Source organism: Girardinichthys multiradiatus, chromosome 18 (assembly GCF_021462225.1).
Source record: "Girardinichthys multiradiatus isolate DD_20200921_A chromosome 18, DD_fGirMul_XY1, whole genome shotgun sequence".
NCBI lineage: Eukaryota > Metazoa > Chordata > Actinopteri > Cyprinodontiformes > Goodeidae > Girardinichthys > Girardinichthys multiradiatus.
This window is the reverse complement of record NC_061810.1, coordinates 27,906,378-27,932,948: the sequence shown is the minus strand read 5'-3', so window position 1 is coordinate 27,932,948 and position 26,571 is coordinate 27,906,378. Positions and strand designations below refer to the sequence as shown.

Genomic DNA, 26,571 nt, shown 5'->3' with positions numbered 1-26,571 from the left:
TTGTTGTTCTAATCCTACATGGAAAACTGTTTACAGCCAAAAAAAAAAAGCAAGAAGCCTGTTTGCCTGAAAGTGAAATGAGCACGAAATGTGATTCCCAGGAGGTGACTCAAGCTGACAGTGATGTGCAATTAGGTTCTGTAACTGTATCTGAGACTTTCATTATGCATGAGCAAGCGCAAAAGGTAGCCTATTGTTTCTGTTAGTGGATCACAGCAAATTATTTATGTTACCCAGGAGCTGTCATTCACTGTAAGTAGGCGATTTAAGACATAGAAGGACTTTTTAATAGATATCAAATCAGATATTTTCTTGGAATTAGTGGATGAAAAGTAGAGACATTTTGTTTTCCCGGGGCAATAACTGCAAGATAAATTATTTTAATAATATCCATCCGTCGCTTGAGCAGACAAAGTTGCAAGAACAAGTGACACCCTCAAACTTCCTGCACTAGTAAGCGCTAAGGCCTTTCCTAAGCCACATGTGAACTGCTTGAACATGAATGGTATTAATGCAAAAATACCCTAAAAAAAACAACAAAACCTTTAGCACTGCATCATCATGTTCCATGACACATTTGCCCTTTTAGTTTTTCAACAGAACCTTTCTATGCAGGAAGTCAGCTGCAATGAATGGAACGTTGTGCATTATCTTTAGACACCCCTGAATCCTTTTGAATACCACTTCCTGTACCCAAACTCAAGAGGATGAACATATATGTGGGTATATGCAGGTGCAAGCAACACCAGACTGCAAGAGCACAAGGTATTTCATAGCTTGAATATAAGGAGCAAAGAGATAAGAAATAAGGAGAAGTAATGAGGATCTCAGTCCATTTCATCGTATTCTTCCTTTGGGTGCCAAAAGGTAAAAAATCAACTCAATGTTTCACCTTCATGGTAACATAACTTCCTTTTTTGTAAGGTAACTAAATTATCCTTTCTTAACAGGGCATGTGAGTTCTGCAAACACAAAGGCACTCATAGATTATAAAGTGGTAAAATGGGGGGACAGTCTAGTGTTGAACTGCACCTATAACTGCTCGTCTGGATTTACCCGTGGCTCCTGGAGGACAGAGTCTGATATATCTGATTGCAACACAACACCAGGAAATGGCAGCTTTTGCACTGTGTCCATCTGCCTATCAAATATTTCTACTCAACATATAGGAAAGAACTACAGCTGCTACACAGAAGCTATAGATGACCCTAAACTTACAAAACAAACTGTGCGCATCATTTTCCTTCGACTTCAAGGTATGCAACTTTATATGTTGATATATATATATATATATATATATATAAGTTTTGTGAAAAAACAAGGAGAAAATCCATTTTTGTTTTGTTTTTACAGCTCGAGACACTGTCCCGAACTGGACAAGAAATCCCAATATTGATCTCAAAAATAGTGAGAAACATTTTTGATGTCTGATATAAAATAATCCACAGTTGCAACATTTGTTTTATTGATCAATCATTTTTTAATACAATGATCTTAATTATATTAGCATCGCTTCCTGCTGAACATGGGACTTCAAATGGAGGTGAGGCAGCAAATTGTAAATTCCAAAAATTGTTTTTAGGAACTTCAATCAGTCATATTGGATCTGTTTTCATGTTAACAGGAGAATTTAACGGAATGAAGGTCTTGGCAGCGGCAACCATCACAGTGGCCACGGTTCTTGCAGTTTTGGCAGTCTTCTTATGCATAAACCGCAACAGGCACATCTGGAATGGTAAAGGTGATTACAATGTAGTATCCTCTTAGAACACACTTGCAAAAATATGTGTAAAGATGAAAGCGAGAAAAATGTACCAATTTGTATCCTTGATGTATTTTAACAAAAAGGCTTCTCATTCTAGGGGAGCGGGTTGTGTCCAGGTCATAGTGAGTACAATCTGATCTCATCTTTATTTAAATCTCTGCGTGAAAAACTGTAAGATCTATGTTATGCATATCTCTTTATTAGACTTTATAAATTAGCATTATTTTTAACCTTTCCAGTTCACACCAACCCCCAAATGCTGCCCTCCAACCAGTAAAAGGTGAAACATTGAAATATAAGATAAATAATGAAAATAAATAAAGAACTGTGCAAAAAAAAAAAAAAAAAACGTATTTGCATATTCTCTACACAGGGATGCTATCAACACAAAGTGAGAAAATAATCTTACGGATTCCTCCGCCTGGTAAGATGAACACTCAGAACCATCAGAATCACATGTGTCATTATGATGACTGAAATGTGTTGTTCTGCTTGACCCAGAAAATGAGGGGGACACTGAGGTTCCATATGCGGATATAATGATCACCGTCCGAGGGGTCAGTACACCAGAGCTCACTCAGGTTGGCTACTTAGGAACAGGAGAGGTGAGACACAAAGAGAGAAAAGCCCAAAAGTAATAATTCATGTATAATTCCATCCTCATCTTGTTTTGCACAGGATGGTTTACCAAGAATCTTTTAGCTTTTTGGTTTATACATTCTGTACACATTCGATGAATAGGCAGAATATTGCAGAAATAAGCATAGTTCCATTTATTTATTACAGGAGTTTGTTATATCAGGTTTGTTATATCTAGTTATATTAGGTACATCATTATCTAGAACCATTACAAGATTATATGAGAGACTTTGCTGCTTTTGTTTGTATCCACTTTAATTTTCTTATGTGCATGTTAGACATTTAAAAAGCAATGTTTCCTTTCATGTATTTTCATTTTGAAACATTAGCACATTTCAGAAATAAAGACATTTTTTGGATGGCAGCAGAAGTCGCTCAGAAACTTGCATGTATTGTTAAGCAATAGTTATGTTTTAGGTTGTATGCATGTTGCTTTGGTTATGAGCTTTAAAACACAACCCTTTTCATCACAGATCAGCAAAATTAACCAACACTTCTGTCATTTTAGGTTTTGCTAAACCTGAGAACAGTAGGCAATTTGTTACTGAATGGCTTTCCAGCATGACTTAAATACAGCGGATCTCAAAAGTGTCAAACTACCAGATATGATGTAAAACATTTATCAGAATAATCAAAACATTTAACTACTTTAACATGAAATAAACTCTGTACAATTCAATTGGGAAACACAACAAAAAAATAGGGGGAAAAATAAATAAATAAAAAAAGGGCGAAAACCTAGTTGCATAAATGTGCTCACCTTTTTGATCCAATTTCAGCATTTAATCTGTCTGGGTACACACTTAACCTCAATTACAATTAAGCCCGAAAGTATTCATACCTCTGTCAGATCTAGATTTAAAACTATTTTTAGTCAACAGAGAAGTTTTATAGGAAATGAGAAAGGAATCTCTCAAACCAAACACACATGAATACTTTTCTCCATTTTAGTAAATCCAAGCAAACATGCAAATTAACAAAAGAATGGCTACAACAAGAGAAACGTAAAGTTTTGGAATAGCCTATCCAAATCCAGAACTACACCTGACAGAAAATCTTCGGACTCATCTAAAGAGGACTGTGGACAAGAGATGCCCTTTCAGTCTGATAAATCTGGGGAACCTTTGAGAATTAGAGTGAGCAAATCTTACAGTCAAGATGCAGTATGCTCATAGAATTCTACCAAAAAAGACACTTATGCAACCAAGTCATTGCAGTTTTTATTTTATATATTTTCTATCCATCCATTGTCTATACAATTATCGTGGCCGGGGTAGTGCCTATCTCCAGCGGTCATTGGGTGAGAGGCTGGGTACACCCTGAACAGGTTTCCAGTCCATCACAGGGTAACACAGAGACACATAGGACAAACAACCATGCTCACACACATCCCTAAGTACAATTTAGAAAGACCAATTGACCTAACAGTAATGTTTTTGGACAGTGGGAGGAAGCCGTAGTGCCTAGTGAGAACCCATGAAATTTACAAAGACCCCAGGATGCAAATCAAACCCCGGACCTTCTTGGTGCAAGGCAACAGTGCTACCAACTGCACCACTTTATATATTTGTCTGTTTTCAGCTAGAGAGGATGTATGTCACATTAAAGGAGGAAAAACATTTAACTGCTTTTCATGGTTTAATTTTTTTACATCCCAAAACTCTGGCATTTAACAGGGGTGTAAGTCAGTGTAAATTCTAACTAGTGTTTATTAAATGGTTATATTTTTTAAATATACAGTTTAATTAACCTGTATGTGCAGGATCATTAATTATTAAATATCAGTTTTCCTCTGGCTCATCTGCAGTGGCGAGGAGATGAATCAAGATGCCACCTGCAGGCCTCGCGCTCAGCTGACCGACTGCATGTGCCCCAGCCCAGAGAGGTCAGCCGCAAGATGAGCACCAACTCTGAGTATGCAGTTATCACATATGCCTGACCATAGATATTTCAGCCTGTTTTTACTGCAGCACGTGGCCCAGGAAACACCTTCTGTGCCTCGGTAAAATTCCCCAGTCTCATTTCAGAAACGTATCTACATACTTACTGTTTAAACTTTGTTTAAAACACTCCTGTTACTGTTGTTTTTAACAAGTCCAGGTATATTCCATTATGTGCTCCTTTAAATGCAGTGCAACACAAATAGATAACTCTACGTATAATCGTGGACCACTGAGCACAAGGGTTTTCTTGTTTTGTTTGTGCTTTTGACTCTGACAGCAGTAGTACGTGATAATGTTATAAGCTGATACATTTCAGTGCTAATCAAGTTTATCTTCAAATGGATCACTTTAAAGGGACAAATTATTTAACCTGAGAAACTCCGTCTTGAATCTGATACAGCTGGACTGTTCATCAGTGCCTTTAGAAAACAGGACCCTTTAAGGACTCTGAGAGAGAGATCATCCTTCAGTTGATTATTCACTGTGATTGCTGGCTTTAGGAATCACTTTGTTAAAAAATTACTTTATTTTCCATCAATGTTTTTAAATTTTTTTTTTTTTTTCATAGATTTAAACACTGACACCGTTGAGCATCCAGGACGACAGCTCACAGTACTTTGTGAAGTTGTCCTTGATCTCATAAGTGATTAATTTTTACATGCATTAACCCCCTAAAACACTCATAACCTAATCATTTGTGTAAAATCCCATAGATTTTGGGTTTGCGTTTCCCCAGATTTCATACAAGCAGTATTTGGTTCACAAAACTTGCATTCTGTATCAGGGAGGCATGAATTAGCCTACACACAGCTGTTTGAGCACTCAGTGGCTTATTGCTCTGGTTTATCTGTACAGGTCCTTCTCAAAAAATTAGCATATTGTGATAAAGTTCATTATTTTCTATAATGTAATGATGAAAATTTAACATTCATATATTTTAGATTCATTGCACACTAACTGAAATATTTCAGGTCTTTTATTGTCTTAATACAGATGATTTTGGCATACAGCTCATGAAAACCCAAAGTTCCTATCTCACAAAATTAGCATATCATTAAAAGGGTCTCTAAACGAGCTATGAACCTAATCATCTGAATCAACGAGTTAACTCTAAACACCTGCAAAAGATTCCTGAGGCCTTTAAAACTCCCAGCCTGGTTCATCACTCAAAACCCCAATCATGGGTAAGACTGCCGACCTGACTGCTGTCCAGAAGGCCACTATTGACACCCTCAAGCAAGAGGGTAAGACACAGAAAGAAATTTCTGAACGAATAGGCTGTTCCCAGAGTGCTGTATCAAGGCACCTCAGTGGGAAGTCTGTGGGAAGGAAAAAGTGTGGCAGAAAACGCTGCACAACGAGAAGAGGTGACCGGACCCTGAGGAAGATTGTGGAGAAGGGCCGATTCCAGACCATGGGGGACCTGCGGAAGCAGTGGACTGAGTCTGGAGTAGAAACATCCAGAGCCACCGTGCACAGGTGTGTGCAAGAAATGGGCTACAGGTGCCGCATTCCCCAGTCCGGGGCTACAGAGAAGCAGCACTGGACTGTTGCTCAGTGGTCCAAAGTACTTTTTTCGGATGAAAGCAAATTCTGCATGTCATTCGGAAATCAAGGTGCCAGAGTCTGGAGGAAGACTGGGGAGAAGGAAATGCCAAAATGCCAGAAGTCCAGTGTCAAGTACCCACAGTCAGTGATGGTCTGGGGTGCCGTGTCAGCTGCTGGTGTTGGTCCACTGTGTTTTATCAAGGGCAGGGTCAATGCAGCTAGTTATCAGGAGATTTTGGAGCACTTCATGCTTCCATCTGCTGAAAAGCTTTATGGAGATGAAGATTTCATTTTTCAGCATGACCTGGCACCTGCTCATAGTGCCAAAACCACTGGTAAATGGTTTACTGACCATGGTATCACTGTGCTCAATTGGCCTGCCAACTCTCCTGACCTGAACCCCATAGAGAATCTGTGGGATATTGTGAAGAGAACGTTGAGAGACTCAAGACCCAACACTCTGGATGAGCTAAAGGCCGCTATCGAAGCATCCTGGGCCTCCATAAGACCTCAGCAGTGCCACAGGCTGATTGCCTCCATGCCACGCCGCATTGAAGCAGTCATTTCTGCAAAAGGATTCCCGACCAAGTATTGAGTGCATAACTGTACATGATTATTTGAAGGTTGACGTTTTTTGTATTAAAAACACTTTTCTTTTATTGGTCGGATGAAATATGCTAATTTTGTGAGATAGGAATTTTGGGTTTTCATGAGCTGTATGCCAAAATCATCCGTTTTAAGACAATAAAAGACCTGAAATATTTCAGTTAGTGTGCAATGAATCTAAAATATATGAATGTTTAATTTTCATCATTACATTATGGAAAATAATGAACTTTATCACAATATGCAAATTTTTTGAGAAGGACCTGTAAAGTCAAGTTAGAAGAGGGATCTTTAGGCATCTTGTCTGGTTAAGCTGTTCTAAATGTTCTTGTAAGACTTTGTGTAAAAAAAAAAAAACTGGGTAAACTTATTTTGCTACAGTGGATAAATAGCACTGGGAATAGCTTAAGATAAAAGATCTTAAACAAAACAAAAACAAAAAATAATCAAACAAACCAAACAAATATCCTGGCCTGTGTAAATAACTAAAAACACTGTTAACTTGTAATTTGTTTTCCTAAAACAAATTGTATCTTCATGCCAGTCTGTTGATAACTAAAAGCATCAAGATCCACTTTAAATAATTAAGAGAAAGATTGACTGATTGTAAATAGAATATAAAGACATGAGTGAATATTAAAGAATTATGCACAGAAATGTTTGTGCAGATAAAATACACATGTATAGCACATTGTTAAGCAAGTTTTTTATGTGATGTAAAAGTTCACAATATTTATGATGAGATGCATTTACAAGTCCAAACTTGGAAGGCACCAGTTAGTCAAGCCATGTATTTTAGCTGTTAATGAGAATACACATGTATACAATCATTTTGGACTGCAGAAGGCTTGGGAATATTAGAAAAGGTTTGGTTTAGAAATTATATTCGCTTCTACTTTTATGTGCAGCCTAGTTATCTGGTGTACTTGGAGCACAGTGTCAACAAACTGCAGTAATTGAATGTTTAAAAAGAATTAAATTAATAAATGTTATTTCTTTCAATAAAGAAAAAAAATTGGGATCTGGAAAATAAACTTGTTCATAGAAAGCTATGTTCACATCTTAGGCAACTGTGAGAGTCATAAAATGACTACTGTTTTTTTTTTTTTTTTTTTTTTAAATACGCTCTAGTGTTTCTTGATTATTGTGTTTATTTAAATAAATGTCTTTAAACATTCATGGACGTATCTTTGCTTTCTTTCTTTTTCCGTTTGACAAGTCTTCTAAAATTACAAAAGTAAATGTTTCTGTACAATCCTATTTACCTGAGTTATGTCTATAATAAAGATTTTATCGAATTAGATTAGTATTTGTTCTGCTTTACATGACCCTTCTTTGGGTCCGTACTCGGAACCGTTGCTTAGTAACATAGATCAACAAAGCACAGCACTAGTTGAGCTAGCTAGCTATAAACGTTCAAAGTCTCGCCAAAGGTGGATTTAAAAAGCTTCCAGGTAACAAGTGGTACTAACATTTTATTGTTAAGGCGTTTTATAAAATTCAGGGTATTTACATTGAAATAGTTAAGTGTTTTAACAGCCGAATTTAATTATAAACGTAAATAATATTTAGAAAGCTAGATTTAGTTCAGAGTTGTATATCATTTGTGGAAAAAAAAACAAAAAACGGACATATTTACTGGTTCTAGCTTGGAATCAGACACGTAGTCCAAGAAAATGTCAGTGCCCTTCTCCAACACTCACCTGAGGGTCCCCCGAGGATTCGGTACCGTGTTAGAGGGACTGGCCCGAGAGGTTCTCCGGGACCAGCCTGACGACATCCCTGCATATGCAGCGCAGTATTTCGACAAACTTCTGAAACAAAGAGAAGGTGACTGAAATTTCAAATATCACAAAATAAGGGAAGTACCGGTCAATGGTGGGGTTTTTTTCCTCGCAGAAAGTGGGTTGGACCCTGCTGAGTGGGCTGCCAGACTGGAAGACAGGTTCTACAACAACCACGCTTTCAGGAATACAGAGGTAGGTTAAATATTGTTTTTACTTCAAAAGTCACAGCTCTTGATATACCTGACTAAATCAAGTTTAGGTGAAGTTGTTGTATATGTTATTTTTCTCCAGACTGATGGTCCTGAAAAGGAAACAGCAGCAGAGGAGACCGGTTCCAAGTGAGTCTCTCTTTAAGTGCAGCAGGCAGAATCAACACTGGAGGAGGAAGAACATGAGGGAAAGGATAGAGAAATATTCTAAAAAAAATTAAACTAGAGTTGAACTTTTTTAGTCATTAAAAAGCTAAGAGTAATTTTGTCATTTATTACATTTTTATATGGACCTTTCAGTTCAATTCAGGTAATAAAAATAGGATCATTTTGGAACCAATATTATCTCAAGGCACTTTTGAAGAATAATGGGTCAAATTCATATCCATTTATACTGAAATATAATTAAATGTACCCAATTTATACCAGTACAATCCAATAATGTAGACAGATTCAGATTTCATAACTCCAAATTAAGAGTAATTCATATACAAAGCAATTATATTCAGCTCATCAAATAATACCGGTCAGTGAAAAGGAGGGCCACCTGATTGCATCGAGTCAATGACTTTGCAGCAATCTTTCCTTAGACAGTATATAGCAAAAGTGAAAAATGAATGATTCTCATTTTCACAGGAACAAACAGGGCCAGTATGTTCCATCTTCCACAAATGACTATAGGTTGAGCAGACAGGTCACAGGTTCAAGGGTACTTTCAACTACTTATTGCCCTGATAAGAAATTATGAAATATGAGTATATTTACTACAATTATATCTTTAATTTCTTTAAAACCCTTGGGTCTGAAAGCACAGTGCATCTGAAGTACTATTAAAGGCTTCTCATGCTTCATCAACCAAGGTTGGGAAACAGTGGTCTCAATCAATTGACTGCGTTCGTTTCTTGAATTTCTTTAGAACAGTGCATGATGTGTTGCCTTTTGAGGCCTTTTAGCCCATATTATGTTGGTAGGTTCTGCTTAAGTGGTTTCTTGATTAGTGGTTTAGTAATTAGTAAATATAGCTTGTGAAACTAAACCAAAACATCTGTTTAATCACAGTTAATTCATGATTTAACAATAGAGGCAATTATGTTTTCGCATTTTCAAGAATTCTGGTTTGGATAGCTTTTGTCATCTGATAAATGAAGCCATCGTTTGAAAGCAGTATTTTGTATTTACTCAGGTTAAGTTATCCAATATTCAAATTTGTTTGATTACCGGAAACACTTAAGTGGGACAAAAAAGCAACAAAGAAGACATCGGTAAGGCAGCAAATAATTTTCTACTGCAATGTATGTACAGTTATTAGTAAGATGTCATTAGCTAAGATATTAATAGGTCTCTTCCTAAAAGGTTTAAATAGGACCATGTGAAAAAAAGAATCTTTAAATATATGCAGGGATACTTAAACCAAAACAAAGCTATAATTAATAGCAGAGTACTGTCAGTTTTTCAGTGTCAAGGCAGAGAGGAAAAGGCAGAACAGAACTACTTGAGACCAGCAGCTGCAGAGGACATGCGCAGGTTTCAGCTGAGTTCAGCCGATGTACTGTGGCATATTCTAAGCATTGCTTTAATCTGTAATATTTCTGAAAATGTTTCATTTTGTTGCTTTCTAGAGAAAAATCAAACAAATCCCAAACTGAAGATGAATCAAGTCACTCAGGAGAGGATACTACCAAACAGTCTCCTATTTCAGATCAAACTGATTCGGCTGAAAGCACAGATGATGAAGAAAATAATGATCCAACAGACCAACTCACTATTTCACATAAATTACAGCATACAGAAAAGACATCTGGCACAGATAAACAGTCAGATGAACAAAACGGTACAGAAAAAAAGAACGATTTTACCAAAGCTAAACTTTATCAGGTTGACAGACCAGATAAGGACGTAGATGTTAACCCTGGTCTAGACTCTACAACATCTCAGCTTGATTTAGATCTCTCTAACCTGTTGTCAGCCAAAGAAATTTCAAATGCAGATATGTGGGAGGTGGGAGCGTCAGAATATGAGGGAAAAGATCAACAAGATGATGCCTTTGAAGATAAGGAGATTGTTAGCTCAGAAGGAGAGGAGGATGCTGAAGTAGCAGAACCAGTTCAGAGCCTTCAATATTTTGCTCATGGTAACATGGATATCTGTGCTTCAGAGCTTGGAGGAATAAAAAGAACATTAGAAGATGGCATCTATCAAGATGATGCATATGCTGCTGAAGAGGAAGAAACTATGAAATATCAGCTTGAAGAAACTGATGTTGAATTACTCCCATCTCAGTATGAAATCCCTCAGGAAAACCATCAGGAAGCAGAGAATCATGCACAAAAACTAAATGAGAGGGAAACAACAGAAACTGAAGCTTCTTATGAAGAAACCAGTAAAAGTTTAGCTCACTCTGAGAATTCCTTAGATAACAGGGCTATACAAAAGGAAGATTCATTGGTTGAGATGAGCTTTGAGGATGTTCCAGAGGATCAGTGTATTACTGATGTTTTGGAAAAAAACTCTGAGGAAGATGCTTCAATAGAGGTTGCACCGATTAATATATCAGAATTGCCCCAAAAAGAGGAGTTCAAGGAGCTTACAACATGTTCAACAGTAATGTTTGCTGCAGAATATCAACATAAAACTGAAATGGAGATCATCAAGAGGGAAGTTATCTCAGAAGAGGAGGAACTAAGCTATCGCGCTGCCTTTGACACATTAAAAGAGGAAACAAATAATTTAAATTATAGTAATGATGGTGAAAGGGAGTTAGGTAGTAAAACCCCTGAATTGGCAAACAAAATTAAAGATCATGAAAATGAACATATAGAGGAGATACCTGACGTAAATAGAGAGACGGAAGAAAAAAAGCAGTCAAATGAGCAGGACGATAAAGAAGATGAGACAACAGACGTTTCTATAGAAGGCTACAGTAAGATGGATGACCAGGAAATTAATAATAGCAGGGTGATACAAAACCCATCACAGCTCATTGAATTAGATATGTCAGTGACTGGAATCATGACAGAGGATGAAACCTTGGAGGAAAATCAAGAACATTTACTGCAGCCTATGGCACAAAGTCCCAAAACCATTGGGGAATCACAGTCAGAGGATGTCAGGGAAGAAAAGTGGGACACATTTAAACAAGAAGAGGAAATGGCAAATTCTGAAGTGCAAGAACAGAGTGAAGAACCGGGGAAAGAGGAGACTATCACCCCCACTGGTAGTGCTGATTGGACAGCTGCTGACCGTACGGTGGAGGAAAGGCCTGCTGCGTTTGAGAAGGACACCTCAGCGTCTGCAAACAAGAGTGATAAGGTAATCTTGGTTGTTAGATAAAATTGTACAATCATTGTTATGATGCATTTCACCCTTTACCTATGCTTTAAAATTATACAACTGTTAAATTAATCGAAGGATCTTCTGTTACCCTCAATAAATTTGAATAAATGTCCCTTATTGCATAGAAACCGCCCACATTGTGCAGGTATTAACAAGGTCCTGGCATAATTCTAGCCTGATGTTTGAATATTGTTCTTATCCCAAATGGTAGAGCTCATTTAAATTGTTCATTTTCCAGACATGACAAAATAATGTCCTTCTGTTCTTGCAGCTCTCCTTGAGAGGTTCTTGCAGCTTGTTCTTGACACATATTCTGGACAGAACTTTTTTTGTGTGTGGTGTCAGACATGATTAGTCAGAAATTTTAATTGGGCGTGGTTACTACACAGACAAATTCTGCAGTGAGAGGAGCCTATGATGACTTCCCAGACGTTCTTGTTTAAAAGTATAAAAACTTCCAGCCCAGATAGAACTTCTTGTAATTTATTCATTCTTGCAAAGTATGTACAGGTCTTAAGGTTCTGGAATGGCCCAGACCTCAACTTTATTTAAAGTTTATGGGGCGGGTCTGTGCCAGGAAATGAAACATTTTAATGAACTCTACCATTTCTCAACTATCCTTGCAGAGTTATGCTAGAAGCATGTTAATGACTACATAAAGGGTAAGTTCTTTCTGTAGTTCGTAAGAGACATTTAACCAAATATTAGTGGTTATAATTTAGTTTATAATTTTTCAAAAGCATTGAGGCTGAGTAATATGTTCAACTCAAAGTGAAAATGGTTCAAATAAATCATTAAAACCCCAAAATTATTATAACATAATAACCAATGATAGGTGTAGATCAATTTCTGAAAGAAACTTTGACCTATTAATGAGCCCGTATAGGCACTCAACTCTCGGGATATAGATGTTTGAAAATATCTCCAAAATATTTCATTTTCTGTATGATGTGTCGTAGTCTCTGTGGTACTTTAAATGCCATTTTACTTGTGATTATATAGAAATGTCTTTCTCAGAACGAGGCGGTTTTCATCCCTCTGTATTGATGCCTGTTGGCTTGGTAAATAAAAAAAGCTGCCTGCACCAGATCAAGTCTCCTCCTGGGAGCCACCCAGGAGCAGCGCCCCCAGAGTGAAACTTGTATAATCTGTCAGTGTAAAAGAGCGACTAAACAGTTTGTCTCAAACATTTTTAGTGCTGTCAGAGGTAGAACCCCCAATTTGATTGAACAAGCTTCTTTGAACATGAAGGGAGGGAGTGTAGGAAGGGGTACTGAGAATGTTACTATGGTAACTCCCTCAACATGTACGTGTCGTTATGGATTTAATAGAAGATGTGATGCTGATAGTTGCTAGGCACCCTCTGTATCAGTAATCTACCTTGTAGAGCTGTTTTTAACTCGCTGTGTAATAAAGTATAACCCCTAACTTTAGGTAAAACAAGCCACTTTTTTAACCTTAAGACAGCCACGGCAACACTTAAATATTTCTTATTACATTTCCTTAACTCTGCCTAAAGTAATCAGATGGATAAAAACAGTATTTTGAAATGTACCCCATAAATCAAACAGATGTGAGCAGATTAGCTGCATATTCATTACAATCAAGTAAAAGGTGTTTACAATTTCTAAATATTGAGCTATTGATTATCAGAGCTACTCAGCTCAGAGCTGTTAGGCATGTGCCGCAATTACCGTGATGAAATGCTCTGCAAATTGGAAGCATTACGTTGCTGTTTGACATATAACGCGGATAAATGGATGTTTTTGCTGGTCCTAGCCCCCGTCTTGTCTGTGAGGCTTGCAGAGGAGTGTGGGCGGCCGTACCAGCTGGGATCAGAGGGATGGAGAGAGCTGTTAGTTCTCTCTGCCTCTAATAAATTTATAACACCTCCTAACGCAAAAAAAACCAAAAAAAAAAAAAACTTTTTTAATTTGTGGAGTTCCTTACTGTGACGAAGAAAGTTGTGAAATTTTAAAAATGCTGGTTGCATGCGGAAGCCGCTTTTTGTTCACATTACAAGTAGGGCCTGCCTATACAAATACACAAACTTCTTATATGTAATTTCAGTTTTTATGTTCTACAGTACTTTGTGAATCTGTTAGACACTTGCAAGGGTAAAGTGAGCAGAGTAGGTCAGCAACCCTAATGAGCCTGAAAAGATGAAACACATGCTATGTTTGTAGGTCTCTCTCTCTCTCTCTCTCTCTCTCTCTCTCTCTCTGTTCCTAGCCTCTCTCTTTCTCTCTCCTTCTCCCTCAATGCGTGAGCGGCTGTTACTGAACATACAGCGACTGTTAGTGAGAGCCAGTCAGGCATCTGTATTGTTTAAGAGACTCACCTAAAGAGCGTCCTCCTTGGCCCAAGTAGAAATTTAGACACTCGAGTCAAAATAGATCAGCTCACCTGAAGACTGAAGTCATCCGGGAGAAAAGGAAATGGACTGTCACAATGTAAGTAGATTTTTCCGATGAACTTTTTAGTAGATAACCCCGTTTAGCTGTTTGGATGATTCAGTTGTTGCCCACTGATGATGCCTGAGGGTTAGTGGTAATGTCAAACTGCCCACAGAAGCTAGATTTGTTGTTGGGTTTGTCCTTTAAAGCAGTATATATGTGTTTTTGTTTGTTTGTTAAAGATTAATTTTTAAAAAAAGTGATTCTGTTGTAAAGAAAAAGCTTTCCAACTTTACAGGAGATTTGAACCACACAAGAGATGTGTTGGCAGTGTATATCTCTGTGCTTCTTTGAAAAAGCTGGATGTTGGCTGCTCTGTGAGCAGTCAGACAGAGAGGCTAATGAATACTGGCCGAACAGGTGGGTGGTCACACTCCCACACTGAAAGGGGTTTCACTGGAGACATGATGCACTGCCTCACTGAGATAGTGGGATGGCAGTGGGTCTGTTCTGTGGGCTGCCTTTATTTGTGGAAAATGTCAATCCATTACCATAAACAAAGCACAACGTATGCGTGATCTGTTGTCTCCACATAAATTGAATAGGTGTTTACATAACTCATCAATACCCGTGGCACTTTTTTACTGACAGTTTGTCACTAGCCAGAGTTTCTCTTCCACCCACTCCACTTTTCCTGTGGGACTGTGGATTCTGAGTGGCTGTCATGGACTGCAGCAACATCTCATGCTGGATCATCTTGTTTTTGGGGCGAATGCTGCAGAGGGAGTATATTATTATTTCTTTGAAAGATGACTTTAGGTGTCAGCCTAACCCTAACGTTAGGGTAAGTTTGGAATGAAAACATTTTTGTTTGTTTTGATGAAAGATTTAACTCTTTCCTAATCTTGTTAATGATAAAAACAAAACAAAAAGCAGAAATTCGTTATATTAATAGATTTGAACTGGCAGTGTTTCATTGACAAAACAACGAGAATGTAGACTTGAAAAAGTTGGTTGTTGACAGATTAAGAACACATTACCCAAGAAGGATCATAACTGATAGTAGCTAAAAATGCTAAAACAAACATTCTTTAGGGAAAAAATACTGTTAAGCTGTTAAGTAGCTACTGTTAACAAAATATGGTCTCACAATCTGGTAAAGATGAAAAACATCCACAAGTTTTTCATGAAACAAAGTTAAGAGAAAACACCACATAACCCTAAACTCTATTCCTATGCTGCTATAAACCTGTTTGTCCTCGTAGCAGGAGGAGTGCAGCCGGCCCCAGGAGGAAGAGGACATCATGGACATCCCCCTGGATGACCCCGAGGCCAACAGAGCCGCTGCCAAGATCCAGGCTGGCTTCCGCGGCCACATGACTCGTAAGAAGATGAAGCCAGAGGACAAAACTGAAGGGGAGGAGGTGAGCAGCACTGGGGATGTGCTCCACAGCAGCCAGGGGGGCTCAGGTCAGTGTTGTAGAGCCAAGGGATAAGACTAAGCCCCATTATGCTGTTATAGAGGGCATTATGGTTAGTGATTGTACATATGGTAAGAGAGAGGCTCCCATCACGTCATAACTACACTTGATAACTTAAGGTAAGTGATGGAGATGTTACTTATTAGACCAAAATGAGAGAAGGTTTAGATAAACATGTTCTGATATTGTCAGGATGTCTTCTCTGAGAAAAACACATGAGCATAATGCAGGAACAGAAACTGATTTAGCATCTTAAACATTAGGAAAACCACCATTAATCCTATACATAATTCAGCACATTTTTTAAAAGTCCCTCAAGGTTTAACCGAAGTGTGATTAATGCAAGACATAACTGAGTGACTCATTTAATTACCCCATGGGATAGCGACAGATGATTGAATGTCTCAGTTCATTTTTTTTCTCTTTGAGAACTTGGATGAATCTGCCTCTAGATGCAAGTGGCAGAAGATGTTCAAGGTTCCGTTTGCTTCGAAAATGTCAAGCACCATCATCTAGCACCTATTTGCCAGTCTTTATTTGATGTAAGAGTGAAGGTGGTAAAAAAAAAAAAAAAATCAACATTGAAGTATTACATTAAAAAGCACCTAACAGGTTATGATTAGGTTTTACAAACCAGGATTTCTGAGTGACAAAAATCCAAATAAACATTTTTTTTACTATTGTTTACCATCTCTCCCACTCAAATATTCTGCAACAATATGTTTGGTTTGGCTATAAATAACTATTCATTAGTTTCAAAGGCATTTATTAACAAATTAGTAATTTCAATTAAAATTACTTAGTGGGGGCACTGCCTAATTATCAGGTATTAATAGCCAAACAGCTCTTGGTTTCTGTCAGTTATTGTTTTATGAATACTTGCCTGGTGAGGTGAGGTATTATAGAACAATAGATGAAGGAGTGAATTTGTGCACTGGCGTTCTTAAACAGCAAGCATTACTCACATATACAGAACATAAACCACTTCTCTCCAAAATATATGGATTTATTAGCAAAATACTTCACGTTAAAATACTAAGTACAAATTAGAAGCTAAGGAAAACGAATAAACTACGAAAAAAGGGCGCAAAAGAATATAACTGAAACCGATAACCAATAAATCAATACAGTAATATCACAGTTCAATGTGAATATGTATGTTTAAAAGCCAAGGTTTATTTTGAGGGATTGGAATTAAGGTAAAATTAGCTTTAAAACTAATTAAGAACAACAACTAGTACATGTTAAAAAAAAAGTTAACAATGCAAAGCAGAAGGGTAAATAATATTTTTAAAATAATTTGCCGAATTAGAAATCAATAACCTTTTGGAACCTTGATTGTTAATTTTGAGTTTCCTACCCATCACAAGGAGTGATGGACTACTAAAATTGTTGCTTAAAATGGATATGGGCAAACAATTTGGCTGTCTTGATTGCAGGCGTGATGTGAGCCAGAATCAGCGGCTCGGCTTAACAAAGAAAATAGCACTGTTGCGCTCTTTAGCAGCCCCTCTAAGTCCCATATGTACCTTTAAGTACTGCTAATACAAATATTGATGTGTTTATGAGCACTGGTGACCTGCTATGACCGATTGCAGCAGAACTTATGGTGGCTAATGACTTAGCATTAGCAATGCTTTAGTTTTAGCATTAGCAGTTTACGGAGACTCAATCTAGCATGTTTTTAAGGTCTATGCAGGCATATTTCTTTCAGGTTAGTGTGAGGAGAAGAAGAAAAAATACATAAAATGGAATTAGCTCACGTTGCAGAAGTAAAATTACTCCTTACCAGCCATCAACTTTATAAATCAAATTTGTTGCACTAGGCTCAATGGCCTTTTAGCACTCAAGCAGTTAAACACCACAAACAAAGCAAAGACAATGAAATCAACAATATTTAAATACTTTTATCCTAAATTAATTTTCTCTGCCCAGACACAACCTCTTACCGTGACCCATTCTGATGAACAGTGGAGCACGGTTGATGTGCTTGTGAGTTTAGCAGATCTGATGAAAATAGAAGAAGCTTGATTTTGGTGTGGCAGCTGGGACGAGCATCTGCTCGTGCTGGCACCCGTGGGCAGTGTTCGGTGTTGCAGTTTTTTCAGGCAGTGGGGGAAAAGCGCTTTATCGATGTAATTAGGGAGACCGTCTCTTCTTAGGTAATCTCTTGCTCATAGTCTCTTGCTCATAGAATCTCAGACAGAAAGGTTAAGGTGGATATTCATATTTCCGCTCACCTGATACACAAACATTGGCTCCAAGGTTTCTACAAAGATGCAGTCTTTTACTTAGCCAGCGAGATCAAGACGTTCACATGCGCATCCTCCCCAATGCAACCAGTGAACAGCTGTGGGTAAAGAAGAGGACTGCTGCTGCGGATAGAGTTTTGTAGCTCTATTACGTCCCAGGGATTCTATCTGTGACTCCTTCTTCCTGGGAGCTTTGCATGAAAATGGGTTGATGCTGTGCATTCTGGGATGCAGGGTTTTTACCAGTCTCTTTTGTTGTCTGTGTGGAACTCAGTTCTTGTTTCATGGCTGGGACCCAAAACATTACAAAAACCACAAATTTAATAGACAAAATGTCATTTTTCACACAAATCCAGACAAAAACGCCAACACTGAATTTAGTAAGACATTAAAACATTTCTGTTTTTGCCAGGAACGATAAAATCTGTTGAACCTTGAGTTGTTTTCTTTCCTAACTCTAAAAATGTCATTGAGTCACATAACCATCAAGCTAAAAGGCAGTTTATCTTTACTTAATAGTAAAGTAGTAAAGTATCCTCCTATGTGTGACTAAAGACATGAATTAAATGGCATTTGAAGGTTTTTCTTTGTATTATGTTTTACCAGAATCCAATATTCCTTAAATAATACAGCAACCTGTAGACAAGATTAATTTTTGTCCCTCTTTGAAATTATTTTAAAATAACACATCCAATAAAACGTTAGCCTTAGACAAGATTACTGGTGCTTGGGAACATTTACCACCAACATCATTCATTTAAACATAAAAATAAAACAAAAATTGTAATATGTTGCCTCTTTGATAAACCATAAAGGAAAAATTTACTCCTACTGCTAGTTTTTTTCTGTCCTGTCCTTGAAGCTTAGGCAAACAGTCTGACCTGTGGTGTAAGGTCAGATTTAATTTATGAAAGGGGGAAAGTAAGATATTCCTCTTGTTGCATAATGGACTTTATTAACTTAATGGCATGACAGACCAAATCTAATTCAAGTGGAATTGACACAACAATCATGACTCACAAGCAACTGTGAGGAACAAAACACAATAACAATAGCAACAAAGAAAAGAAAAAACAGAAGATGTTTAATAAAAAATAAGTAAATATGAAATAAATGAAAAAATAAAATACAAAAAATTGTTACAACTTTTAAGCAAATTAACCTCGCTCATACATCGTCAACCGTTCCAGGTTAGTTCACCCTTTGCAGGTTCATACTTCATTTCATACCTGTGCATTGCCATGTCATCCATTTCTACTTCTATTTAATACCTTTTAACAAACCCTTACATACCCACATACTTAAATAACAGCATATGAGTTTGTCTTTCATTGTGTAAGGTATTCATTTAAACCACACGGATAAACAGTCATAAAAATGACCAAATATCATAGATAATTTAATTTTCAGAAAGTGTTTTACTATCCGAAAACTTTTTACTACACTTCCTTTTTTTGTTTTGGTTCCGATCCGAGGCCGGAATTACGCAGGGGCAAGAGGGGGCAATGCCGGACGCACGCAAAGACTTAAAGTGGACGTCGGCTGGACATTATTAGTGTAATGTTTCAACTCTGTCAGAAAACAGTCAATAAATGTATACTGTTTTCTCACCTGATTCAGCGAGTCTCTTTTGATTATGATGCATAGCAGAACATTGATTTATTTCTTTTACAAATTCCATGCTTTAAAAAGTTTGCAGCATAATGCCAAGACAAGCAAGGCTATGAAAGCATATTTATTTCCTGTCTTTTTATTTTAATTTTATAAATAAATTTGGAAATGGATGCCCTTTTTTGGCTTGAGCACCTGCCTCCAAAAATGTTTATGTTCTGACCAGCACCAGATCCAACTGGAATGGAGTGCTGGTCTGGTTTTAGTTTTCTGTATTTTCCCCCCTTTAGCTTGATGCTGTCTCTCTACATCAAGTCAAAGCTTAACAAAGTAAAGGCTCCACCTCAGTTTATATTAGATGAACTCTTGACAGCATTTTGGGCGTTTACAATTGACCAATATAATTTCACAGTGACAGTTGATTAACCAATGACCCTTACTGATCGATAATGTGAAGTTCAACAGATTCTATTTTTCAAAATAAATGAACTTTTGATATGAGTAAAAGACACAACAGTTTGAGATTTTCAGATGTGTAGGTTTTTACTTTTCTGCCACACAATAACAACTACTTTTGTCAATCAAATGTTATTAAAAGCTACCCAAATTTTAACTACCCGCCCACAGCTATGTTTTCCAGCCCATCATGTTCAAAAGAAGCTCAACTGGGGGGAAACCAGTCCAGTCTGGCAAATTGCACAGCACTACACAGTTTACCCCAATCTCATAGAGAAAACGCTAATCAACAACAGCAATAAACATGTCGGAGCATAATGTGTACGCATGATGATGCACTTTCACATTTCGGCCTACCCCCTCATATGTTCTTGCCTAGAACCTGCCCTGTTCTGAATCCTCCTTGGGCTTTTTGACCACCCTCATCAAATCAAAGTAACTCAAAGTGACCTCTTGCTGGTAGGTATTTATTATAGCAAAAGAAACAAACAAACAAAAAACAAGACAAAACAAAACAAAAGAACAAAACAACAAAATAATTAAAAAAGAAGATGACTAAAAATTAAAGTGAAACAAATACAAATGCAGATATATATCTTTTAAGCAAACTTCCCTTTTTTTTCCTACCATGGCTGGTTTCTAATCAGGAGAATCTGTTTAACATGGTGGATTAGCATAAATGATCCCCGCTAACCCAGTTGCCAGATGCTTTGTGTCTTTAGGTAGGAGATGTATTTATAGCTGCAGGTGCATTAGTTACAGTATATGCCTAAAACGGCCGAGCAGAATTAATGGGCCTGTCCATGTAGAACTGAGCATCTTGAGGTCCTCCCGCAGGGGCAGACCCCCTTTTTACAAGAAAAGTGCTCAGTCATTTCAGATGTCCCCCAGAAGAAGAACAGTATTAACTATACTTTAAAAATTTGCAATAATAAACATATTTGAATAAAGATTTTTCCTTCTTTTGTAAATTAATGCCTTTTCTCAACTTTTTTTTGTACGATGTGTCGGTTTGTCTTAGAGGCTCTTTAACCTTGACTGTAATGAATATAGGAACAGTTCTGTCTAGGTTCTTCATATCCTGACTACAGCTCGCCTGTTTCTGTTTTTAGAGACAGGAAGATCGGGGGCAATAGAGAGAGACGACACATCTGTGCCAGAGCAGTGACGCCCCTGTCCTGACCTGGATGATGAGAGGGAGAACAGTCAAGAAGAGGTAGATGGATGGCACAAGCTGGTACAAGCTGGTTTGCAGGCTTACCTTTTTAACCCCAACCCACCCCCACAATCATTTCCCTTTTTTTTTCCCAACATGAGTTAGCTGTAGAAAATGAACAGTTTCGAGGGTGTGTTATGTGAAATATTTGTGAACTTTAACACTCCCTCCCTGCTTCTTCGACAGCCTCCAGCCTCATCAGTGCGAATATCTTTGACCCAGAATTTGCAACTCACTGCATGTACTTGTGAAACTTCTGGTACTGTGCTAGTTTTTAGATGATGATCTGTGAATGTGAAAATAAATGTCCTCCAAGCTAGACAGGGCTTATTTTTTGAATGGATCAATGCATATATCCTGTGTGTAACACCTTGTATGCATCACTTTTGGTGACTAGTGGCTTATTTTGTTTGTTGGTTTTCCATGTTTAATGATGTGCTTGTATTTGGACAGTTATCTGACTTGCTTGCAAAATAATTAAAGCATCCAAATCACCAAAAGAAAAGTAGCTATGTATGTTCTATTTGTTATTTATATCTTTCTGACCACGTGAAGTATTTTCACAGCATTTTTCTATAAATCTGATCTTCCAGAGCAGTAAGCATGCGGTATTTACACTCTTCTCCAGATGCATTTTGGTACAGCTTTACCTTATAAAATAGTAGTTCTATGTCCTCTGTTGTTTTGTTGTGTTGTAAGAGTTTTTCAGAGCTTTTTCAGAGTTTTTCAGTGCTTAAAAAATCAACTCAGTAGTACCTGAACCTTGGTGTGGAGTCCTGGCACTAATAAATTCATTCTAACTATACAGTGAAACTTGAAGATGTGTTTGTTTCAAACAGGCCTCTTTTATGTTCACCTACGTCTTCAGCCGCTCGTTCTCATCTGCAACACAAGCAGAGTATTTAATCAGAGGAAGCATGTTTTATTGAAGCTGAAACACTGTATGTATCCTGTGGAGTTCACTTATGCCAGAAAAATCATAAATAATTTATAAAATAAATGTGTATTTACCGAGGTGCAGACAAAGTTCTCAGGTTTTGAACTAATGTTTAATAAACAATACAGTTTTATTAATTATGTTTTGCACAGTTGCAAAGCCAGCACACCATAAAGGTACAGATGTTTTATTCATGTCACAAACTTTCATGTATTTTAATAGGTTTTTATGTGATGGAGCAGAACGAAGTAGTGCATAACTAAGAGGTGGTAGGAAAATGCTACAAGTTTTTCATAAGTTGTTTTGTTCTAGGAAGATCGGACAAGTGCTAGAAAGCATGTTTATTCAGCCCCATTTACTCTGATGCCCCAAAACAGCCCCTAGACCAACAGTTGCCAACCCAAGCCAACTTTATTTATGAAGCACTTTGAAAACAACAGGTACTGAGCAAAGTGCTGAATAACAAGAATAATTCAAATAAATGAACAAAAACATGACATTTTAAAACAAATAGAATTATAGAAAGTAAAAGTAGCAACTAGAAAATACGACATAAAGAGGAACAAATAAAATAAAATCAATAACCTATACTAGGTCAAACACCAAGGAGAAGTGGTGGGTTAAAAATGGATACTGAAGGGGCTTTTCTGATTCACAGTGGTAGAGCATTTCAAAGTTTAGGGGCTGCAACGGCAAAAGTCTGATCTCCCCTGAGCTTTGGCCGTGTCTTCGGCACCTCCAGCAACAGGTAATCAGCTGATCTGAGTGACTGAGAAAGGGAGTGTCTTCACAAGTCCCCTAAATATTGAACTGAATGTAGTCTTCGTAGAAATACAGTTTCTCTTTCAAGAATATTGGTGAACAAACAGCATCATGGAGACCAAGGAACACGGTAGATAAGTCAAGGATAAAGCTGTAGAGCAGTTGAAAGAACGTTTGGATTATAAAATTACATCCCAAGCTTTGAAATATTTTTTAAAATATTAGCCGTGAATAGCGGGAATCCAGACTTTATTTAACAGTGGCTAGAAAAAAGCCATAAGAGGTCCCGTTTGCAAATTGCCAAAAGCCATGTAGGGTCAGGGAAAAGCTGTGGAAGAAGGCACTCAGGTCAGAACTGAACCAAACTGAAAAATGAAACTTTCAGGCCTACATTCAAAATGCTGTGTGTGATGGAAAGCTTACATACCTCATCACACTGAAAACATTAAAGCATAATGGTGGCAGCATCATTATGTGTGGATGCATTCTTATGCAGGTAACTGGAAGCTGGTCAGAGTTTATCTGAGGATGGGTGGAAAGAAATACAAGGCCATCCTGGAAGACAACCTAGATGCTTGAAGAGACTTAAGAATGTCGCTGAGGTTCACCTTCCAGCAGGACTAATCTAAACATACATCCAGAACTACATTGGAAATGATCAAAGCATATTTGTGTGTAAGAATGGCCTAGTCAAAGTCCAGACCTAAATCAAATTAAGAACATATGACCAGAACAAATATGCATTGATTCCACTCTTTGGATGTGCGAATTGAATGTAGCTATACCCCAAAATGACTTCTAGCTGCAGCAACAGCTGGTTATGAAAAATATCTACACAGGGATGAATACAAATGCTTGCCACACTTGTCAGATTTGTATTTGTAAAAAGTTTTGAAAATCTTGTATCCTTTTCCTTCACAATTAAGTGTATTTTGTGATTCTCCATCACATAAACCCCAGAAAAATATTTTGAGGTTATAACACAACGAAATGAGGAACAGTTCAAGAGGTGTAGACATCTTTGCAAGGAACTGTATTTAATAATACATGACTTAATACAATAAGGCTCTATAAACCACCAAAGTGTACCTCAATTTCTCTTCATCTACTGAGGCAGTCTTGTTCACTTTATGAGAAACAGGATAGTGCATCTTCAGTCTCCCTGTGCACCCACTCAGCCCACCCACACACATCTGAGCCACGCAGCACACTGCACAAACCCGAGCTGCACATGCTTCCTCACACAGGAAGAACACAACCCATCCATCAACATGCTCATCGCACTCAATTCACTCATTTCCACTGTCTCTCTCTCACACACACACATATTGTCACACACACACTGACACGCGCACTCATGTGATGGGCTGTGTCACCAGCTGTAGAGATAGCACAGCCAACATCTCGTTAGAAGTGGTTTTGCAATGGCAAAGTGCAAACACTTCCTTCTCAGGCTGACATTATTCCTCCTCCTCAATCTCATAAACATCCTCTACGGGTTTTATTTGGACCTATTCTTTTCTCCTACTCAGTCCCAGAGGTGCCATGGCCACGTTCTGCTGTCTCTTTAATGACTGTGGGTGAACAATCAATATTATGCACACCTCCAAACATAGCACAACACCCACTTTGCGTTGTAGATTGAATTCTGACAGTGAAGAGAAAGACACATTAAAAAAATGTCAGCATGGAAATCTTGATTGCCAGGATACTGAAAGAGTTTGTAAAACAGATGGTAACCTTAAACATCTCTGAAGATGCTACATAGCTTAAGTTGGAATATTTTAGTGGTAAAATACAGAAAAGATGTGCTTGGTTGGCTTGTTCTACTTAGACAGCTTGTCAGTGAAAAAATATATCTAGTCTCCTGGGTGATAATTAAAGATGAATAAGCCAGGACATAAACAGCAGGGGGCGCAATTATATTTGTTCCTGTGGTTATCCCTCCGGCCCCACCATTAGGTTCACCTATTTTTTTTTTATTTCAGCGAAGGCGCACAGTTTAGGAAGGAATTAGAGGCTAGACATAAATTAACTATTAGGCCACAGCTGCACAAACTACACATGATCATCATCTCTTATTTAGTGCAATAAAGAAATCAAATTAATAAAAGAGACATGTAACATGAAGATGCATAACATTATGACCAAATATAGGAAAACATTTTATTTTGTTGCTTTGCAACATTGGACAGGGAAAATCTATGCACTGGGTAAATGTTTCTATGAGTTTAGTCAGTCCAATGAGTTGATAAGATTCGCCATGTGGATCAGATTTGGAAGGATGCACTTTTTCACACCTATGTGTTAGTAAGGAAGACACAAGCCGTGTGTTTAAAGTGTCCAGTGGTATATTTCTTTTCACTAATAAAAGTACAGTGACAACAGCTGGGTAATGTAGTATGCATTTCCACACTAAAGAGGAAACCTGCCGACCCTACTTAGTGTGTATTTGGGTCAATGACATCACAGGAGGCACAAGAATCCAGAACAGTTAACTGGAACAAATCCTGTTTATATTCCTGTCTGAATCTTTCCATCAGACTGGTTTCATTCATATAGGGCCCTGATTCAATGAGTACATGTCTTCTTGTGCTTATATCACTCAAAATAGTTGATTTACCTGTACAGTAGCACAATGTAAAATCTGAACTTGTTCTACTTTGGCTTACTCAAACAACTTCTCATTTTCTGATCTCTGAGCAATGGGATTTTTTCCCACTCCTTCCCTTTCATGGTTGCTAGAACTATGGCAATAACATTGGCTGTACTACAGTCATGGTGTGGATAACTGGTAGGAATGTGCTCATTATAAGTCTGTCTGCCTGGTGATCATTTTTAAACATAGTTGGGACTTGTAAATTATCGTAATGGAACACATTTACCAGACTGGTTTTTATATAACAATTTAGCTTAAAATAATCACTAAAGATCATAGATAAAGTAATCCATCCATTTTAGCCCTAGTACTCTTCACAAACGTCTTCCACATGTTTTTTCGTTACCATATTTTACTGAAACCCATGCACTGTTCTTACATATGGTTCAAATGCAGCCAAACAGGATACAATTAAAAACCTATTAAGATGTCAGTTTTAAAACAAATCTAAATAAGAGGAAAAATCTGAAAGGTAAATACAAGAGATCAGTGATCTGTTGCCTTACATCTTATGTCACCAGAGGCATGCTGTTAAAAAAACTATTTACAAATGAAATAGCAAATCAGCCAAAAACTGACCATGACATGTCATGTAGGTGACAAACTAAATCCAAAGTGAGTTTGGTTGATTTTATAGAAACATCTGGCTAGTGGCTTTAGTGGGAGCAACAAGGGTTTGAGTCATGAAACATTAACCTAAAACTGTCTGAATCTCACAGTCTGTTTCCCTGTCTCTCTTCCTCTCATGTCTGAGAAGTGTCCCACTTGATTTAGAGACCATTAGAGGATGAGAGGAATGGTGAGGCCTGCCTTTTAGAAAGGGCAGAGGTGAAAGGGAGAGGTTCGACTTTGATGACTCGGTACACAGGAGGCTGAACGCTGGGTGGCTAACAGCAGCTGCTCACACAGTCACAGAGCTCTCTGTCAACCATGATTCCTCCCATGCAGAGAAGCAACCTCTGTTTTCCAAC

The 26,571-nt window shown here is 37.7% G+C and overlaps 4 protein-coding genes across 9 annotated transcripts; all 4 read left to right on the top strand.

The window, feature by feature from the left end:
- Positions 1 to 734: 734 nt before the first annotated feature.
- On the top strand, positions 735 to 5,303 carry LOC124884413. Of its 4 annotated transcripts, none has more exons than XM_047392332.1 (10): positions 735 to 867; positions 951 to 1,256; positions 1,354 to 1,407; positions 1,508 to 1,543; positions 1,625 to 1,735; positions 1,863 to 1,887; positions 2,005 to 2,045; positions 2,139 to 2,189; positions 2,267 to 2,370; positions 4,212 to 5,303. In XM_047392332.1, exons 1-10 carry the CDS (start codon positions 819 to 821, stop codon positions 4,341 to 4,343), a joined length of 909 nt encoding a protein of 302 aa, XP_047248288.1. In that variant the 5' UTR covers positions 735 to 818; the 3' UTR covers positions 4,344 to 5,303. The 4 variants fall into 4 exon arrangements, with proteins under 4 accessions (XP_047248288.1, XP_047248287.1, XP_047248286.1 ...); XM_047392331.1 differs by having other exon boundaries at positions 1,625 to 1,741; XM_047392330.1 differs by having other exon boundaries at positions 1,508 to 1,735.
- Positions 5,304 to 7,798: 2,495 nt separating this feature from the next.
- Positions 7,799 to 8,760, top strand: LOC124884586 (sperm surface protein Sp17-like). Its single transcript, XM_047392577.1, has 4 exons — positions 7,799 to 7,955; positions 8,150 to 8,331; positions 8,401 to 8,480; positions 8,580 to 8,760. The coding sequence occupies exons 2-4, from the start codon at positions 8,178 to 8,180 to the stop codon at positions 8,628 to 8,630; spliced, it is 285 nt and encodes a 94-aa protein (XP_047248533.1). The 5' UTR covers positions 7,799 to 7,955; positions 8,150 to 8,177; the 3' UTR covers positions 8,631 to 8,760.
- An 891-nt stretch (positions 8,761 to 9,651) lies between these two features.
- Positions 9,652 to 13,750, top strand: LOC124884584 (ribosome biogenesis protein BMS1 homolog). 2 transcript variants are annotated; one of them, XM_047392576.1, is made up of 3 exons: positions 9,684 to 9,759; positions 9,946 to 10,021; positions 10,117 to 13,750. In XM_047392576.1, the coding sequence occupies exons 2-3, from the start codon at positions 10,014 to 10,016 to the stop codon at positions 11,825 to 11,827; spliced, it is 1,719 nt and encodes a 572-aa protein (XP_047248532.1). In that variant the 5' UTR covers positions 9,684 to 9,759; positions 9,946 to 10,013; the 3' UTR covers positions 11,828 to 13,750. The 2 variants fall into 2 exon arrangements, with proteins under 2 accessions (XP_047248531.1, XP_047248532.1); XM_047392575.1 differs by having other exon boundaries at positions 9,652 to 10,021.
- A 337-nt stretch (positions 13,751 to 14,087) lies between these two features.
- Positions 14,088 to 22,047, top strand: LOC124884587 (neurogranin-like). Of its 2 annotated transcripts, none has more exons than XM_047392578.1 (3): positions 14,088 to 14,283; positions 15,492 to 15,696; positions 21,139 to 22,047. In XM_047392578.1, exons 1-3 carry the CDS (start codon positions 14,269 to 14,271, stop codon positions 21,192 to 21,194), a joined length of 276 nt encoding a protein of 91 aa, XP_047248534.1. In that variant the 5' UTR covers positions 14,088 to 14,268; the 3' UTR covers positions 21,195 to 22,047. The 2 variants fall into 2 exon arrangements, with proteins under 2 accessions (XP_047248534.1, XP_047248535.1); XM_047392579.1 differs by having other exon boundaries at positions 14,090 to 14,283; positions 15,492 to 15,650.
- The last annotated feature ends 4,524 nt before the right edge of the window (positions 22,048 to 26,571 follow it).